The sequence below is a fragment of the Mauremys mutica genome, chromosome 2, assembly GCF_020497125.1.
Source record: "Mauremys mutica isolate MM-2020 ecotype Southern chromosome 2, ASM2049712v1, whole genome shotgun sequence".
NCBI lineage: Eukaryota > Metazoa > Chordata > Testudines > Geoemydidae > Mauremys > Mauremys mutica.
In genome coordinates, this window is record NC_059073.1 from 201,239,417 (window position 1) to 201,260,286 (window position 20,870).

General features: G+C 40.9%; 1 protein-coding gene across 5 annotated transcripts in view; it reads right to left on the reverse strand.

Annotated features, from left to right (window-relative positions):
* Window positions 1-20,870, reverse strand: part of SUGCT (succinyl-CoA:glutarate-CoA transferase) — a 689,609-nt gene that overhangs the window by 428,307 nt on the left and 240,432 nt on the right. For all 5 annotated transcript variants that reach the window (XM_045005017.1, XM_045005019.1, XM_045005016.1 and 2 more), the window contains exon 12: window positions 6,652-6,754. In XM_045005017.1, coding sequence (XP_044860952.1) covers window positions 6,652-6,754 — 103 coding nt within the window. The remainder of the gene's footprint in view (window positions 1-6,651; window positions 6,755-20,870) is intronic.

Here is a 20,870-nt window from a genome sequence, read left to right on the forward strand (position 1 = left end):
CCGCGCACACTCGATTTTATACAATCTGTTTTGTTAAACCGGTTTATGTAAATTCGGAATAATCCCGTAGTGTAGACGTACCCTTTGAAACTGACTGGCATCACTTTATTGAAATCCAGGAGTAGTGAACCACTGTGCAACGTCTCCAAAGAGACAAACCAACCAAAGGGCTTTGATAAAGCTGGGTCGTGAATTGCTAATGCTGGAGCATAGTGAAGAAAGAACTGAAGTTTTGAAAAGGTCAGTGAGACACTTCTCACTATGCTCCTGAACTGAGAACCCATAATGCAACTTTTTGAAAACGTCCTTGCAGGTTCCCTCTTTAATTTGAAAACCAGTTCACTGGAAGGTTTTTGGTGCTTCTCTGAGATCTTTGGACAACTATGCTTGAAATAAATGCTTTTTTTTTAGGAATTTATGATCTTCATAAAATGGGAGTCTAGAAGGGATGGCTCTTCACAACACATGTAGGCATATGTATTACTAACACACACACACACATTTTTCAATACTAATGTGCTGTGACACTTTTGCATTTTTATGTCTGATTTTGTAAGCAAGTAGTTTTTAGTGAAGTGAAATTTGGGGTTCACAAGACAAATCAGACTTCCGAAAGGGGTACAGTAGTCTGAAAGGGGATACAGTAACTACTTTCCTAGAGTGTGCAGGAACCATCATTTTGTTTCAAGGGGAGTTCTAGAATTCTGAAATCTCTTTTGTTTCAGAACAGAAAGAAAACAAAAAATTCAGATTTTTCCACAAATCAAAATTCTGGAAAAAATTGCATTTTTGGTCAATCAAAATGTTTCATTTTGATAAAATTAAAAGAGTTCATTCAGATTTCAACTGTTGACATCATACTTCATAGTGTTAAAAATGAAATGAAAAGTCATTTTGAAATGGAAATTTGAAATATTTTGTTTTGAAAAGGTCTAAATGGAATGTTTCAATTATATTGAAACATGGGGCTTTTTTTCCAATTTTCACTTCAAAATAATTTTTTTCAAAGGCAACATGTTCTCACAAAATGCTTTGCTTTTGACACAATGGCATTTTCTGGAAAAACATTCCATTGGAAAATTTCCAACCAGGTCCAATACTCAAAGAGATAAATGCAAAATTTAACTCCTCTCTTTCACTCTCTACTAGAAATTACTTCCAGAAACACTGTATAACCTGAAGGCCTTCATCAACTGTTTTTCTGTTGCAGGAACCTCTGTATGTAAGAAATTTTCTGCAGTATTACAGACAAGAATATAATTTCACTTGACTTGAATAACCCTTAGTGGACTGCAAAACTGTTTCAGTAAATATTAACCACTAAAGTGATTCAAAACATGATCCTTAAAGTGCATCACTTTTTAAAAAACTAAACTAAACGTTAAAACATACTTTGTTTCTTGAGTTGCTTTTTGTGTTCATAAGTTCAATTGTGGAAGCTTTTACAGATGCTAGGAAAATTTTGCCAGGACGTGTTCAAATGAAATGATTTACAGAATATGATATAGTCTAGGGGTTAATAAAACCCACCAATTTCACAGGCTTTCACAAATAATAAGATGAAAACATCAGATAATTTTCAACTGTCAAATATTTCAATTCTTAACTTTCTGTTTTTGAGGCATATTCAGCAGAATGGCTAACGGAACTGTATTAGTCTTCTGGGACAGGAAGAATAAGGTTTCTGTAAAAATGTTAAATTAATTTTTATAGTGATGCAAACTCAGGGAAGGGTTGTTAAGGGATGGCCTTCTGCCACAGGGTGGAGTTTTGTTTTGGTATCCTTTTAGAGCTTGCAGGTGTTTGGCATGAGCTGAAATCAGAGCCAGCTGTGATATTTCAACTCTGATATTTCCCTCCCAATACTTCTCAGAAGTGATGCATCAGGATGTCTTACACCTGATGTACTCAACTTGTGTGGTATGTCTAACTGTTCTGCTAAAAAATACCATTTCAGGACTTTCGTTTTTATTTTCTGCTCACAGCATTGATATGATAAAATGTATCAAGGAGTGTGGTTTTAAACATTAGCTAACAACTTATTAAAAATTGTCCATAATGCAACCATCTTATTCTTTTTTAAAATTTCTGCCAGCCATTCGGAAACAACAGTGGCATTGTATGGTGACTGTAAAAGACAGAACACCTAATGAAAAAAGTAAGAAGAATACTTTCATTCCCCTTATTTAATAGCCAGAGATCTTTATGCTTTCATGGCCTATCTGCAGTATGGTGCGTACCTGCTTTTGTTTTGTTTTATCTTTTGGAGGAATTTGAATTGTTTCTGTTAAAAAAAATATGTTCTCTTTTAAGTTGATATTGTTTGGAAAACCTCAAACCACATTGTATTTCATACACATGTTCCCAAGGGTATGTTAAATAGGACCACACTCAGGTCATCCAGTAAATTTTTAAAACTTTTAAAGAATTCTTTTAATGTACTCTATGATTTTGGCGTGATTAAAAGAACATATTTTAGAAAAAGAGAACTTGGAAAAAGTCTGAATATAAAACGCTGCAAGCATATAGCTTATACAGTACCTTTATAGGACCTTCTATAAATACACTTTTCTCTCTCTCTTTCCCTCTCATTTTTTAAGGAAAGCAAGTTGTCCCTTTAAGGGGTCTTAACTGTGTGAATGTTTTCTTAACTACTGTATCAGTGACCCTAAGAGAGCAAATGCCTGTCTCTCAACCCTTTTAACCTGTCTCCCTCCCCCTCACATAGACACTGATTGACTTAGCAGTGAGAATGCCTGCAGTATTCATTTTAACAACACAAATGAATAAAAGATTATAATCAGTTGGGAAAAGGTAGACAACATTTCATTCCATTCATGGAAAAAATGTATCACCTGGCGATCCAGCTTAGTCAAAAACCTCATTTTTTTGGCAGCTCAGTTACAGTATGATTGAAGCTGTTAATGATGTTAACAAACCATCCCGTGGTCAGACAAGTTGTTCTGAGTTTACAAAAGAAATTATATAGGCGTCTTTTGACCCCCATGATTCCACGGTGGGGGAAAGACACACACCTATAGTTGATTAAATTGTATACCATTTCAGTCCTCCCTTTTAGACTTGCGTCCCTTTCCCTTCAGTCTTGCTTCCATCCCTCTTCAGTTTTACCCTATGCGCTTGGTCTTTGGCTGCTAAAGGCCTTGTGGTGCACCGTAAAGCATTTTGAAGCATTGCTAACAGCTGTGCTGGCATAACGCTTTGATGGTTGTTGACATGCACTACATTGTGAAGCCTCAGTCACCAGTGGTGTGAGCCCACATCTTATGACTGCTGCTTTATATTAAGAATGACAAAAAACTGAAGATGATTAGGAAACAGTGGGGATGAAAATTAATGAAACTGTTTCAAGACTTAATGTTACTGAATATATATATTAGGGCTAGTCTACACTTACGAGCCGGGTCGACACGGTGAGTTCGACTTCTCAGAGTTCGAACTATCGCGTCTAATCTGGACGCAATAGTTCGAACTCCGGAAGCGATAGTTCGAACTCCGGTACTCCACCACTGCAAAAGGCGGTGGCGGAGTCGACCTTGGAGCCGCGGACTTCGATTCCGCGGCGTCTGGACGGGTGAGTAGTTCGAACTAGGGTACTTCGAATTCAGCTACGCTATTCACGTAGCTGAATTTGCGTACCCTAGTTCGACCCCGATTCTTAGTGTGGACCAGCCCTTATATTTTATATTATTATATATATATTTTAGTACTAATGCTAGTAAATGACCACCGGGGAAGAACCTTCATAGCATGTGGATTCCAAAGGTATCCTAGTTAGAGCTAAAGGAAAATGTATCCACATCCAAAGGCCACCGGTTTGGGTACTGCTTTTGGTTCTCTACAATGAGGCAAAGCTAGTGAAATTTAAAAATGTGTTAGCTGATTGTGGTAAATCCTTGAGTTTTAAATCCTACTGCCTTTGTCTACATTTAGTGCTAAATGGTGTTTAAAAAATGTGTTTATTAACGCAAGTTGGCTAACATCTCCTAAACACAGATTTTCCTAGTCTAGGCAGATCTTGAGAGAAGATGAACAAAAAAGAATTCTTCCATTATTTCAGAGTGATCACAAAGTCCTTATGCTGTATATCATTCTAAGTGGGACAAGTTTTACATATCAGATACTTTGGCTATGATTATGGTATGGTCCTGTTGGGAAACATCCTCTATTCCTGTTATAAATGGGATTTGGGAGTGTTGGAGATATTTGGATTACAGAACCTGAGCGATTGGTGGATTTTCTGTTCTACCCATTCCCAGTCCACTGTAGTGCTTTTTGTAATGCAAGAAGGGAATTGACAATATGGTCTATGAAGGGTAAAGTTGTTGTTGAAGAGTGAGAATGTGTATAGTATATTGGTGGTTTATGCAGACATGTGGCTGCTGCTGAAACACAAGGACAGTGACTGGATGCACAGTTGAAAACTGGCATCCCAGAATAAAGGGATAGGTGCAAATTCACTAACTTTTTCCTTGAACTGGCCCTAAACTTCTGAGTCCAAGTCACTTTTGAGATACTGGATCAGGAAGGGCAACGGAGGACCCATCTGCAGATGTTTGGAGTACTCGCCACAAAAATATAAAGTACAATTAAAATTTAAACAAAATATCCAACACAAATGGAAGACTGAGTTTACTGCACTCCGCATTGGTCCTTTCTCTTGTATTCACCTCTCAGAGAGATAATGGTGTAGAAAGAATATCTAACCCAGTCATGTGATGCTAATATTTCAACAAGGGATTCTAGCACACATTTCTTTCCATAACTATACGATAAACCCTGAGTTCCAGGGAAAAGGGGCTATTCACTTGTTTGAGCACAAGCATTTTCTCAGAACTATAGATCAGGGAGGGAGATAACGCCATTTACTAAACAAACCCATTAAGCTGCACTTCACTAGAAATGCTTACATTTTGTTCCAGGAAGTGATGAGAACAGAGCGATAGTGTAAAAATGAGTCCAGAGGAGTGTGTGGAAGGGACACATTTTTTCAGGAAGTTCTATGATGGAAGTTGGGAATAAGCATGCTCCTTAATTGGAAAACAATTTGAAAAAACCTGGCAATTGGTGCAATCTGATCCATTTCAAAGGCAAGGGCATCACTATGTGTCCCATGGTAGAGATGATTTAAAAGTATCCGGAGGGAAGGCAAACTTTGTCAGAAGCAGGGAAACTACCACAGTCCTCCCTTAAATTTGGTATGCAGTTTTCAGCAGGGGTACTTTAGTGATACTTTCCCCCCCACACACTCACCCCACTTTCAACACATCATCACTTTAACCTCTAAAAAATCCTCTCTCTCATATTGTTATTGACTTTTTTTAATTTTGTGGTGCACTGAACAAAAAGTGCAGGATCTCCTTTTCAGTATCACCCTATGTATAACCCCCCAACCAAACTAACCCCTGAGTAAAATAAAGCCTTCTGCAATGTAGTGTACAAAACCCAAGCTTAATCCCCGTGAAAATTATGAAGTGAGAAAGTTGGCCTGGTTATCCTCCATAGGCAAAGTCAGCATGGTGCTACCTCATTTCAAGGAATAACAGTGCATTAATCTACCAAAACTTCCACTCTTATGCAGCAGTAGCTTTATAAATGCAGGCCCTTGATATACCTTTATCACACATTCATTTTCTGTTCTTTTATTCTTGTGTACAGTCTTGGTATATATACTATACAGTCTATATACTGGAGCACAGCAGATATTACATACAGAACAGATTCATTTATTTCAGTAGTCAATCCTATTTTACAATTTTTAGTGATGCATTTTGATTCCTTGAACACTCTCATTCCTTTATCAGATATTTTATTCAGAGGATGTTCACTGTGCATACATTTGCACTCAAGTAGATGTATAGTCTTTATGGAACAGGTTTATTCTAGCATCAGGAATTCATTTAAATGAGATTCACTGAGTAGCAGAACAGGTGCAAAATATAGCCTGTTAACTTTGTTTGACAGAACTGGTTGAGCTGGCGAGAGAACAATCAACCCAACAAGCTCCAATGGGAAAATCGGTGCAGTGCCCAGCTTTCATAAGTTTATGGGCATAAGAAGGTAAGAATATTTTAACCAAATGTATGATATCTGTTATGAATAAAGAAACATTTAACTTTGTGAAATACTAAAAGCAAAAGACAAATTCCTCTTAGTTCTTGGGAGTTCCAAGCCAAGAAATAGCTCAAAATATTTCTCCATCATATTTTCATTCAACTGTATTCAAAGCTTGATCATTTTTATCAATATACTTTGTAGTTACACCTACTATACAGACTAGGATGATTGCCTGTGAGAGTGAAAAATTATTTTCCCGCCCTGCAGTATTTGCCTAGAAAAATGTTGCCCTCCTGTCCTCTGAAGAATTAGACATTGACCACTGATGACAGCAAGATACTGTACAAGATTTGATGTACCAATGGCCTAATGCAATATGGAAAAGGCTATATTTGCAAATGTACACTCCATTTTAGGGTCAGCAGTTAATGATCGTTTGTAATTATACCATGTTACTAGCCTCATACTCAACACATTTTTATAGATAGTTAAAAGCTGGTGTGGAGGAAAGCAATTGTTATTGAATATTTGTAAAATATGTTACTAATGTATCACAAAGGCTCCATGGGAACTGACCTGAGGATCCGAGAATACTTGCTGCATACTGTTGATTGGACCATATGGAACACCACTACCTTCAAAGAGTTCAAGCCATTTGGTGGTCATTTTTTCTGAAAACCTAGGAACAAACAAGGAGCATGTGGTTTAAACTCTCTGTTTCAGATTCCAAAGAATGCAGAACACCCCCACCCCCGTCACTGACTTCTTCCCAGGCAATCAATAATACAACAAAAATGTGCTGCATGTGTTCTTTGGAAATGCAAAGATTAAGCCTTAGGGCAAAGATCATGGTTAGACTGACTTATAATTCTATCTGATTGTCTGATGCAATCCAGCAATGATGCAAACCAAATTATCAACATTTCCAAATATGGATCAATGGGTTTCCTTGAGTCCTTAATTACAGTAATGTGCTTCGCATTTTATTTATTTAACAACAAAAGAATAGACATGATGTGGGTAAGAGTCTAATGTACGAAAGTGTCTTATTTTTGATCATACAGATCACTGATTTAAAGCAGTACAATGTTTTTTCCTCCATTACATTTGAAACATATGTCAGACTTAACAAAACACAATTGTTGGTCAGATAACATCAACTACATATTTATTTGCTGTACGATTATATAATCTGTCCTCAGGACATCCGGTTGAACATATGCGTGCTCTGCTTACCCTGTGTAATCCAAAATTCCAAGTCTTTTTATACCATTTGTAAAGCTTAGCTCATTTCCTTGAAAGCATTCAATTTTCAGAGAGTCGGAAGTCCTTCTCTCTACCGTATTTCCCTCTTGAGATACTTACATCCTATTTCCATAAGTGCAATTCTATTTCTTGTCTGCGAGGCAGAGTTACCGGTGTCCAGACAGTACAAATGGTCCTGAAGCAAAGGCAGTAACTAGCAAGTATAAGATGATATTTTCTATTGGTTTCAGGATTTCTGAAGCAGAAATGAACTGACATGGATTCCACCTCCTAAATTTCCTGAAGATACATGACATGATAGTCTGCCAGGTTTAAAACCATTGAGGGGAGGCAATTGGCATACTAGATTCAAACACATGAAGGAACTGACATGTAGTATATTTCCTGTTAAGTTTTCCTGCATAACTGGCATTCTCTATTTCACCATTTCCAAGTTTCTGAAGTCTAATAATCAACAACATTAATAACACTACATTTTAGTTCAAGAATGTACTGTTCCCAAACATCTCTGGATGTCTAATAAAAATGTTAAAACAAATATTAAACACAAAGGGTATAGAGACAAAACTATATCAGAGGCAAAGAGACCCTATGGATAATTTGTACACATTACTTGTATTTTTGTACACATTACTTGTATAGTCTGTAACTGGCTGCAAAGTATTTTGTAATACTTCGGAATGAAAATGCTAGGGAGATAAGCTATGCTGCAATGTTCTGTATTGCATATTGGAAATGTGCCTATCCCTTACATTTCTCTTTTCTGTACAGAAGGGGTTTTACCCAATTTTCATGAAATAAATTTAATTTATGCTACAGGCAGTGATAATTATCCAACACTAAGGTGAAATTCACCCTGGTGCACAAGGCATTTGCATTTCAAAGCAGTGAGACAAAAGGTGTATCATAACTAGAGTTCTTCAAGATGTTTTGTTCCTATGGATACTTCATGCCAGGATCTGCATGTGCTCATTCTCATTTAATGGGAGATACTGTCAACAGTGTCCACAGCTGCACCCTACACATCATCTTCATGCCCTGGTACAAGAGTATATAGGGAGGGATGGACCCACCATCACTCCAGTTCCTTCTCAACTGTGAAGCCTTCTTGGGAAATCTAGGTTTCTTTCTGGGAAGTTTGGTGAACATGGTTTGATAAATGGGCAGGACCATTGAGCTGTTTGAGACTTGCTGTATTTCCTTTTTGTCACAGTAGTGTAGACACCACAGTATTGAGCAAGTCTTTGGTGGGAGTAGAGGGACCCATCGAGGAACCACTGAAGAGCTTCAGGCCTTCAAAGGGAAAATCCTCCACAGTTGTTTTGTATTTCCCAGGGAAGGCTGGAGGATTGCAGCCAACATACTCGATGCATAGACTATGGTGGTAGCCACAGAGGGCAAAGCTGTGACAGCGATGCTAAGGGTACGTCTACACTACGGGATTATTCCGAATTTGCATAAACCGGTTTTGTAAAACAGAATTTATAAAATCGGGTGGAGCGCGGCCATACTAAGCACATTAAATCGGTGGTGTGCGTCCATGGTCCGTGGCTAGCGTCGATTTCTGGAGCGTTGCACTGTGGGTAGCTATTCCCTAGCTATCCCATAGTTCCCGCAGCCTCCCCCGCCCCTTGGAACTTCCGGGTTGAGATCCCAGTGCCTGATGGGGCAAAAATCATTGTCGCGGGTGGTTCTGGGTAAATGTCGTCAGTCACTCCTTCGTCTGGGAAAGCAACGGCAGACAAGCATTTCGCGCCTTTTTCCCCTGGATTGCCCTGGCAGATGCCATAGCATGGCAATCATGGAGCTTTTTTTGCCGTTTGTGACTCTCACCGTATGTGTACTAGATGCCGCTCACAGAGGCGATTCAGCAGCGCTACACAGAAGCATGCTTTTGCTTTTGCATGACAGCAGAGATGGTTACTAGCCATATTGCACCATCCAAACCCTTCCATAAATTGGAACTGAGGATGATCATGGCTACCAGTCCTTTTGTACCATTTGCTGCTAGTGCCCCTGGTCAATCAGCCAGGGGCGCAAAAGCCAAGAGTGGTTACTAGCCATATTGCACCTTCCATCGTTTTGTACCATTGGCTGCTGTCATAAGTGCCCCTGGCCGATCAGCCAGGGGCGCAAAAGCAAAAATTGGGAATGACTCCCTGAGTCAATCCCTCCTTTTTGGTATCTAAAAATAGAATCAGTGCTGCCTAATATAGGCAAGTGTGCTAGAGAACCACCTGCTCTGTGTCAGAGCCCGCAGAAATTATTATCTGTATGCTATTCACAGGGGGTGCTCCTGTAACAACCCCACCTGTTGATTCCGTTCTTCCCCCAGCCTTTCTTGGCTACCGTAGCATTGTCCCCCCACTTGTGTGATGAATTAATAAAGAATGCAGGAATAAGACACACTGACTTGTTAGTGAGAAATGAGTGGAAGGCAGCCTCCAGCTGCTATGATAGTCCAGACAGGACATTAAGCAGTGTGTAGGAGAGAAGCCCAGCATCCCACTGCTAGTCCAGGGGCAACTGAATCTTTTCTTTACACATGAAGGGTGGGGGCTGATGGAGCTCAGCCCCCTGTTGCTATGATGAGGATGGTTACCAGCCATATTGCACCATCCATCCACCAGAAAAAATTAGGGCCAATAGGCTGATGACGAGGACGGTTACCAGTCCTTTTGTACCATCAGCTGAGGCTGATGATGAGGATGGATTTCCATCATTTTGTACGATCAGCTTATGCTGATGATGAAGATGGATTTCCATCCTTTTGTACCATCAGCCGCCCATGGCGGGGGGGGGAGCAAGGATGTTGGTGTTGAGTGCTGCACTATCGCCTCTATCTGCAGCATTCAGTAAAGATAGGGTGACATGTAAAAGAGTCAGAGGATTGTTTTACCTTTCGCTTCTGGGGGTGGGTGGGGGGTGGGTGAGTAGATTGCCAAGCTATGCCCTGACCCGCGGGCACTGTGTTTGACCCTAGAAGCATTTGGAGCTCAGCCAAGAATGCAAATAATTTTAGGAGGCTGCAGGAACTGTGGGATAGCTTCAGTCCTCCAGTCCATGCGCATCCATTTGATTCTTTGGCTTTCCGTTACGCTTGTCACGCTGCAGTGCGCTGAGTCCCTGCTATGGCGTCTGTCTGGAGATTTTTAAAAAAGGATTCTGAATTTCATCTTCTGTAACGGAGCGCTGATAGAACGGATAGAACGGGTGGTTCTGGGTAAATGTCGTCAGTCACTCCTTCGTCTGGGAAAGCAACGGCAGACAAGCATTTCGCGCCTTTTTCCCCTGGATTGCCCTGGCAGATGCCATAGCATGGCAATCATGGAGCTTTTTTTGCCGTTTGTGACTCTCACCGTATGTGTACTAGATGCCGCTCACAGAGGCGATTCAGCAGCGCTACACAGAAGCATGCTTTTGCTTTTGCATGACAGCAGAGATGGTTACTAGCCATATTGCACCATCCAAACCCTTCCATAAATTGGAACTGAGGATGATCATGGCTACCAGTCCTTTTGTACCATTTGCTGCTAGTGCCCCTGGTCAATCAGCCAGGGGCGCAAAAGCCAAGAGTGGTTACTAGCCATATTGCACCTTCCATCGTTTTGTACCATTGGCTGCTGTCATAAGTGCCCCTGGCCGATCAGCCAGGGGTGCAAAAGCAAAAATTGGGAATGACTCCCTGAGTCAATCCCTCCTTTTTGGTATCTAAAAATAGAATCAGTGCTGCCTAATATAGGCAAGTGTGCTAGAGAACCACCTGCTCTGTGTCAGAGCCCGCAGAAATTATTATCTGTATGCTATTCACAGGGGGTGCTCCTGTAACAACCCCACCTGTTGATTCCGTTCTTCCCCCAGCCTTTCTTGGCTACCGTAGCATTGTCCCCCCACTTGTGTGATGAATTAATAAAGAATGCAGGAATAAGACACACTGACTTGTTAGTGAGAAATGAGTGGAAGGCAGCCTCCAGCTGCTATGATAGTCCAGACAGGACATTAAGCAGTGTGTAGGAGAGAAGCCCAGCATCCCACTGCTAGTCCAGGGGCAACTGAATCTTTTCTTTACACATGAAGGGTGGGGGCTGATGGAGCTCAGCCCCCTGTTGCTATGATGAGGATGGTTACCAGCCATATTGCACCATCCATCCACCAGAAAAAATTAGGGCCAATAGGCTGATGACGAGGACGGTTACCAGTCCTTTTGTACCATCAGCTGAGGCTGATGATGAGGATGGATTTCCATCATTTTGTACGATCAGCTTATGCTGATGATGAAGATGGATTTCCATCCTTTTGTACCATCAGCCGCCCATGGCGGGGGGGGGAGCAAGGATGTTGGTGTTGAGTGCTGCACTATCGCCTCTATCTGCAGCATTCAGTAAAGATAGGGTGACATGTAAAAGAGTCAGAGGATTGTTTTACCTTTCGCTTCTGGGGGTGGGTGGGGGGTGGGTGAGTAGATTGCCAAGCTATGCCCTGACCCGCGGGCACTGTGTTTGACCCTAGAAGCATTTGGAGCTCAGCCAAGAATGCAAATAATTTTAGGAGGCTGCAGGAACTGTGGGATAGCTTCAGTCCTCCAGTCCATGCGCATCCATTTGATTCTTTGGCTTTCCGTTACGCTTGTCACGCTGCAGTGCGCTGAGTCCCTGCTATGGCGTCTGTCTGGAGATTTTTAAAAAAGGATTCTGAATTTCATCTTCTGTAACGGAGCGCTGATAGAACGGATAGAACGGATTTGCCTGCCCTTACAGCGATCACATCCGCATGGTCCATGCGGGAGCTCTTTTTTTTATTTTGATTTCGGACTGCATCGCCACCCGTGCTGATCGGAGCTCCATGCTGGGCAAACAGGAAATATTCAAAAGTTCGCGGGGCTTTTCCTGTTTACCTGACCACTGCATCCGAGTTCAGATTGCGGTCCAGAGCGGTCACTGGTGCACTGTGGGATAGCTCCCGGAGGCCAATACCGTCGATCAGCGTCCACACTAACCCTAATCCGATATGTTAATACCGATACTAGCGTTACTCCTCTCGTTAGGGAGGAGTACAGAAACCGGTTTAAAGAGCCATTAAAATCGATATAAGGTGCCTCCTAGTGTGGACGGTTTTGGCGTTAAATCGGTTTTACGCTCCTAAAACCGATTTAAACGCCTAGTGTAGACCAGGCCTAAGTGAGGCCTGAAAGAAAGCCTTGACAATTGTCTGGCCTTCTGTGATGAGATCCTGAAACTGTTCCCTCTGGTCCTGTGGCAGCTGTTCAGCAAAATGAGAAAATGTGAAATAATTTGTAAAGTCATATTTTCCCATTGAGGCCTAATCGCTGGCCACCATGAATTGCAGAGCAGCCAAAAAGTAGTTTTTGCTGTCAAGAAAGTCTATGCATTTAAGTTGCTTGTGAGAAGGGGCTGACCAAGACCAATACTGTCTAGTTCTTACATTAATTGCATCAATGACCAAAGGGTTAGAGGTAGGATGGGAGAAAGGATACTCTGAACCCTAGAAAGAATATACTATTTTTTTATCAGTCTGCTTACAAGTGAGTGGTATGGTCACTGGTGTTTGCCACACCAAAGGGGCTGGTGCTAACAAACACTGAAGCGCAAGGCAATCTTCTCCAGGGGGAAAGTATGTAAAATGTTCAGCAAATAATGTTAATCTCCTCCAACAGGATCTGTAAGGATTTGAGGTCTTGAAACATCTTGAAATCATCCCATAGGATGACGGGGTGTGTGGGCAGGCATAACAGCCTCATCCGGTGAGGAACAGGATTTGTACAATGGTGGTGTCTCCTCCTCTGCGCCTAGCTCCTGTTGTTCTGGAGGTTCTTCCTGTGGAAGATGGCCCGCTGGCAGTGGCTGTTGCTCTTGATTGGACCTCTTGCATGAAAGCACACTGTATAACTGTTCTCACAGAGGTCCCACGGGTTCCAAAAAGTCCACTTGACTGAATTATAAGGAACAGGGCAGGACCCCGGGGAGCCATTGCCAGAGTTGATGGGCCAGTCATCCGCTAGTGGTCTCTTCCTCAAGACTCATCTCAAGGGAGGAAGGCTAGAAGAGAAAGATGATGGAAAGCTGTACAGACACATCTGAGACAGAGGAAGTATCCTCACCTGTCTCCAGTGGAGGAGCAGGAGGCATCAGTACAAAGGGTCACGTCACTACTGCAAGCCAGGGAGAGTCCAATAATTGCACAGATTCCAGTGGTCAAGTCTTTGTAGAAGGATGCAGTAGGACCAGAGGGTAAGCCAGCTCCAGAGGGTAAGTTGGTACTGGTGGGAAATCCCTCTTGGTACCCCTCAAGAGGGGATTCATGCTCTTCCAGATTTGGAAGTCCTCCTGAGACAGGAACCTGGATAGGAGTGGGGAATCTGGATAGTGTTGCGAGGCACTGGGGACGGTAACAAAGGATAGTCCATATGCTCTTTACTATGATCTGAGAAGGATAATACTGAAGACAATTACTTTAAGACCTTGGACTTGGAGGAATCCTTGTGTTTAAAAGGCTTCAGTTCTGGTACTGGCAGCAAAGAATCCTGTGGCACCTTATAGACTAACAGACGTTTTGCAGCATGAGCTTTCGTGGGTGAATGCCCACTTCGTCAGATGCAAGAGTGGAAATTTCCAGGGGCAGGTAAATATAAGCAAGCAAGAAGCAAGCTAGAGATAACGAGGTTAGATCAATCAGGGAGGATGAGGCCCTGTTCTAGCAGTTGAGGTGTGAAAACCAAGGGAGGAGAAACTGGTTCTGTAGTTGGCAAGCCATTCTGGTACTGATGCCGGTGCTGCATGAGGTTGCTTGCCAGGAGGCATCTCGGTGTGTTGCATGTTGGGAACTTTTCTGGTGGTACTGTGAACTCAGTTCCAGAGGAGTTAGAAGCCTCAGTGATATCCATACCGGGATGTGAGGACTCCTTGTTTCTGATCAGGAGAGTGACTTTCTTCTCTTGTTTCTGTTTCTGGAGAATGTAGTCTCTTCTTTTAGATGGTCTCAAAGAATATGAGGACCCACAGGATCTTTGCTTAATGGAGCTGGGGCTAGTGAAATCGCCAGCGCATTCTGAACAGTGGAGGCTTGAGAATGAGAGGCCCAGACTCACAGGTCTCAGAGAATGCTCCATCAGAAGCAGTTTCAGTCTGTCCCCTATCAGCTTTCTGGATCTGCTTTTGAATTCACTTGCACTTGGAGAGGACATGGGTCTCTCCAAGAGAGCCAAGGCCGTTGGAATGCCTGTTGCTGAAGGGGAAGGATCTGTGGCAGGTCTGGCAGGGTATGAATTCCAGGGTCTTGGACATAACCTGACAGGAAAAGCTGGAGATGGAGAGGGCTGAATGAAATGTAGGCCCAAACAAACAAAAAAGGATGAGGGGAGCACAAAGTTGTGCTAAATTCAATAGAAAAATAACATTAAAATGAAACTATAGCAAAGAAATCAAAAACAAAAAAATAAGAAAGAAAAGTCAGCAAAGCTGTGTAGCTAGCTAGCTAGCAGACACAATGACTGTCTGTCTCAAGCTGCAGACAGCTGAGAAGGAACTGGAGCAGCAGCAACTCTACCCCTCCCTACATAGCCTTATACCAGAGCATGAGGATGTGTAGACAGCAGACCCATGGATACAACTGACAAAATCTCCGATCAAGAGTGCACGAGTGTGCGCACATCCTCATATAGCGCAACTATGGGGACAATAACTTGAAGAAGAATGATAGTGCATAGGCCTTGTGTTGACCTTCTGCAGAGGAGGAAATTTTACCAGTAGTGAATACATTTAACAAAATCATAATGGTAGAAATGGAGAAGTAGTAATACTACTGTGATGGGTTGGATCACAGAAACCCCCTTGGGGCTGCCAACTGATGAGCCAAGACTAATTCTACCCCTGCTTTCCCTGCCAGCTTGGGATCCAGCACCCTGTCCTGTTGAGCCAGACACTCCCGTCTGCTCCAACACAGACCCAGGGTCTGAACCACATGCCCCAAAGCTGCAGACTTAACTGAAAGCTTCAGTGCCCTGCATGGTTTGAGTCAGACCTGCTAGCCTACTGCAAATCCAGACCCATGTCTGAACCACGTCCCCTAACAGCTGTAGGCTTAATTGAAAGCAGGTTAAGAAGTGTTCCTATCTATAACACTCAGAAGCCCAACTCCCAATGGTGTCCAAACACCAAATAAATCCGTTTTACCCTGTATACAGCTTCTACGGGGTAAACTCATAAATTGTTCGCCCTCTATAACACTGATAGAGAGATATGTACAGCTGTTTGCCCCTCCACCCCCAGGTATTAATACATACTCTGGGTTAATTAATTCAGTAAAAAGTGATTTTATTAAATACAGAAAGTAGGATTTAAGTGGTTCCAAGTAGTAACAGACAGAACAAAGTGAATTACCAAGCAAAATAAAATAAAACACGCAAGTCCAAGCCTAGTACAGTAATAAAACTGAATACAGATAAAATCTCACCCTCAGAGATGTTTCAATAAGTTTCTTTCACAGACTGGATGCCTTCCTAGTCTGGGCACAATCCATTCCTCTGGTACAGCCCTTGTTCCAGCTCAGGTGGTAGCTAGGGTATTTCTCATGATGGCCCTCCATTGTTCTGTTCCACCCACTTATATATCTTTTGCATAGGTCGGGAATCCTTTGCCCCTCCTTCTCAATGGAAAAGCACCAGGTAAAAAATGGATTTCAGTTCAGGTGACATGATCGCATGTCACTGTAAGACTTCATTACCCACTTGCCAGCACACGAGTATACAGGAAGACTTACAGGTAAAACAGATCCATCTACAGTCAATTGTCCTGGTTGATGGGAGCCATCAAGATTCCAAACCACCATTAATGGCCCACACTTTGCATAATTACAATAGATCCTCAGAGTTATATTTCATATTTCTAGTTTCAGATACAAGAGTGATACATTTATACAAATAGGATGACCATACTCAGTAGATTACAAGCTTTGTAATGATACCTTACAAGAGACCTTTTGCATGAAGCATATTTTAGTTACGTTATATTCAGACTCATCAGCATCCTTTCATAAAATCATATAGAGCGCAACATCACAACTACTACTACTAATAATAATAATAAACAACAAAACTAATTTGTGGCCATGGGATAGAAATATGAAACCCATATCACATGGTTAGCTGAAACAACCTATTCTCAAGCACAACGTTTGATACAACTTTTTTATTCTTTTTAATCTATTTTAATTATATAATTTGATTAATATAAAAGTAATTTCCTGGCAAAGACTTGCTTAGGAACATAGGTGCAAGCATAATGAATCTGACTCTTAATCCATCCAGTCCAGTATCCCCTCTGACAATATCCAGAACCAAATGCTTTAGAGCAAGAAACTCCATAATATAGAGATGTGGAGAATCTGTTCCCCCCACCCCCTTGAAGTTCACATACTAATACCTAACAGAAATTGATTTAATTTCTGATGTACGGGAAGAAGAAAAGGAATTGGGAAGGCAAACGCTGCATTTGGAAGACTCAAAAACATCTGGCAACTCAAAAACATCTCCCTCAAGACAAAACTGCAATTGTTCTCGCCATCACAACATATAGCAGTGAGACATGGCAATTTACCAAGAAAGATATGCAAAAGCTGGATGCATTTCATCACAAATGTCTGTGAAGAATATTGGGAATAGCATATACAGATAGGAAGACGAATGAAGAAGTCAGAAAAATTACTGGACAAGGTACCCTCTTACACATAATCTACAAAAGAAGACATCAGTGGCCGGGACATGTGCTGAGAATGGAAAAAGAACGCTTACCAAATACCACCCTTGAATGCAAGCCAGAAAATGCAAGAAGAAAGAGAGGAAGACCGTGAATAACATGGAAACGAACAGTTCTGAACGACATCAAGCACCTCAACATGAAATGGGAAGATTTGGAGAGAAGGGCAGTTGACAGGCAAGGATGACAAACGTGGGTAGCCCAATGTGCAGCAAAGCATGGGATGGACTGGTCTAAGGTACGGGTTTTATCTCCCTTCCAATATTTTTTTTGTATTAACTATTCTAATCCTTCATATTTTTATCCACATAAATGTCCAATCTCTCTTTGAATCTTACTACTTTCTTGGCCTCAGAGACATCCTGTGGCACTGAGTTCTGCAGTCTAATTACACATTGTATGAAAAAGTATTTCTATCCATTTTTAATTTGCCACCTTTCAATTTTATTGACTGTTCCATGAATTCAGAGAGAGAAGTTACAGATCTATCTTTCCCTGACCCTTCATTATTTTGTTTCCTTTCATCATGTCTTCTCTTATTTGTCTCCTTTCTAAAGTAAACAATCCCAATGTCTTCAACCTCACTTCAGACAATAGTTTATCCGTGTCCCTAGTCATTCTTATCCCTCTTCTCTGAACTGCTCTAAATCTGTAATATCCTTCTTGAGATTGGGCAACCAGTACTGCACACAGTAATTAAGGTGAGGTCACACCATTGATGTATGTAATAATAATCCTCACCATATTATTTTTTACCCCATTACTTTTGCATCTTAACAATCTTAATCAGCTTTTCTGACCACAGTTGCACATTAACAAAGGTATTCACTGAACTTTCCACAATGATGCAGGTCCCTGTCCTGAATTGATACAGTTAATGTAGAACTGTGTAAAGTGTATGAGTAGTTCAAATTTTTCCCTCTAATGGCATTACTTTGCCTTTATCAACGCTGTTTTGATTAGCCATTGTGCTGCCCATTCACCTAGTTCAAGTGTCTCTGAAGTTCCTCACAATCCTCTCTGGTCTTGAGTAACCTAAATAATGTGAGTCACCTGCAAATGTTGCTCCTCCTCTTTCCAGATCATTCATAAATGTATTAAACAAGACACAGTATGGAAGCTTGGCGCACCCTGCTGCTAACCTTTTGCCAAAATGAAAACTGGTTATTTAATACTACTCTTTGCTCTCTGTCACCTAGCCAGTTTCCAATCCATGACAATACACTCTGTCTTCTTCTGCCTACTTAGATTTTTTTTAGCAGCCTCTTGGGTGAGGAATCTTGTCAAAGGCCTTTTGAAAGCCTAAGTAAATTATGTCAACCAGTTCTACTGTACCCACTACTTTTTTGACACATTCAAAGAATTATAACAGATTAGTGAGAATTATGGTTTCTTTACAGAAACTGTGCTGATTAGACCCTATCGTGTTGTTGTCTTCAAAGTGTTTTATTATTCTATTTTTAATTACTGTTTCAATCAATTTACTTTGTACAAATGTAAGAATACTGGTCTGCAATCCCACAGATCACACCTAGAGCCTTCTTTAAATATACACAACATTTGCTACCCTTCAATGCTCTAGTACAATAGCTGTTTTTAATGAGTGTCCATATATTTGCTAGTACTTCAGCCACTTCTCACTTGAGCACCTTCAGAACTCATGGCCTAATGCCTAATTACACTTTAAATTAACAATTTTCCAGTGCTACTACTTCTGACACCTTAATCTCTGCTACTGCCTCATCTTTATTATCAGGAAAAAGATCCATGGTGCCTATCTTCCTAATATCCTTTGTGGTGAAGATTGATGCAAAGAAATTTAGCTTCTCAGAAATGTTCCTATCTTCTTTAATTACTCCCTTTAGCCTTTGGTGATCCTGTGGACCCGATGATTATTTCACTGGCTTCCAGTGTACTGATGTACTTCATGAATTTCTTGCTATTCTTGCTAACAAAATGAATATAGATATGCCCCACAGTAAAACACGGATGGGTATTGAATGAAAAGGATACTCTGAAATTGGAGTCCTTTCAACAAGAGTATCAATTGCTTAAGGCTACATAAACATTATTCTCCCATGGCATGTCTGATTAATTTTCAAGACAAGTACATTTATCATCAATGGAGTTAACACAAGTGATCTTGAATATTCTGTGAAGTAAATGCCTGCCAATTTCAAAACATACCGCCCCGGACTGCAGCAATTGCAGGAGTCCTTTAGAAGTTTTAGTATTTTTCTGCACCTTTTCTTGTCCAGCAACAGAGAAGCCCTTATTGACATTGTGTGGAAAACAAAAAGGGGCAGTCTTTTAAAAACATATACCTTAAAAAAAGAAAATCTCATTTTGATCACGGTCTTGATCTTTTTATTTATTTATTTTGTGGGGGCTGGAGAGAAGTCCTAAAAGCATTAAACTCAATCAGTCCGAGATGTGCCATCTCCACATTCCATCACCCCTAAAGGAAACATCCATCATTTTCTCCTGCAATTGAAGCTCTTGACCTAAATCTGATGTGGGATATTTTCCTTTATCGGTGCTGAAAAGCAGTAAGAGCATATTTTTATTAAATGCATAGAGGCAAAACTGTTTAAAATAATGGTCTATATTCAGCCTACTGAAGCAAGAACATACAAGCTACTTTGTCCTCAGACTCATTCTGTCGTCTTTTGGCATTCCAGTCCATACTGGAAAGAAATGTTCTATCATTATCTACCTAGATACAACAATGTGAATTATAAAAAGAATAGCACTAAACCTATATTTCCAGACTTTGGTAGGTTTTAGGTTAGGCTGTTAATTTTTGTGTGGTAACTTGGTTTCTGGTTTTACCATCAGTGATTGTCTACTGTCTGGTAAGTGCAATTTTGTATAAAAGAATTTAAACTGATAAATGATATAGGCTCCTCCAAACTGAAGGACCAAAGCAATTGAGATGGTTGATGTTGAAAGTGCTGAATACTATACAATACAATCTTGAGATAACAGAAAACTAATGCTTTCTCCATCAGGAGCCCAGAATGGTGAAATTCTCTCCCCACAAAGGTACTTCTGTGGTAATCTTCAGGATTATGTGCAAGATTTTTTTTTCCTTTGCACCATTTAAAAAAAAATATTTTTTCTTTTTGTTGTATGGTTTTGTATAGTATGTTGGGGTCCCCGACTTTCTATAAACTCCAATTTATTAATATTTGCCAATTTATACTTTTTGTTTTCTGTTTGTTTTGGGGGGGGGTTGCTTTTGCTTTTATTATTAGGGCACCAAAACTCTCTGACAATGGGCACCAAAAAATTAAGCTATTAATATTTAATCACTCTGGTTTCTAAGAGGAAAAAACGGCACTCATGAAACGCAAATAACTCGAAAGTAGACCATTGTTTTATCAGTAATTAAAAGAGCCAGCGGCACAGTAGACTATAACATTGTACGGAGTAGTGCCGCAGTTCTGAAATGGGATTGTGAAGGTGAACCCATCCTTTGCACCTGGGCAGAGCCTCACTGACTTTAAATGGTACTCAGTGTGGATGTCAAGGGTTGCCCACACAACTCGGACCACAGGAATGGTGTCTAATTGTGTATTTAGAGAGAGGGTTTTTTTAAAATGCTTGTTCTGCCTTCAGATATGTGCACACTTCAGCTGAAATCAATAGGAATCAGTGCCTATTAGTAAGAGTGTGAATGGGGATCAGAGCACAATCTGGCCATTAGGAATTATCAGTAAAGGTATTTTTGATCCATTACTGTCAATCATCTCCCTG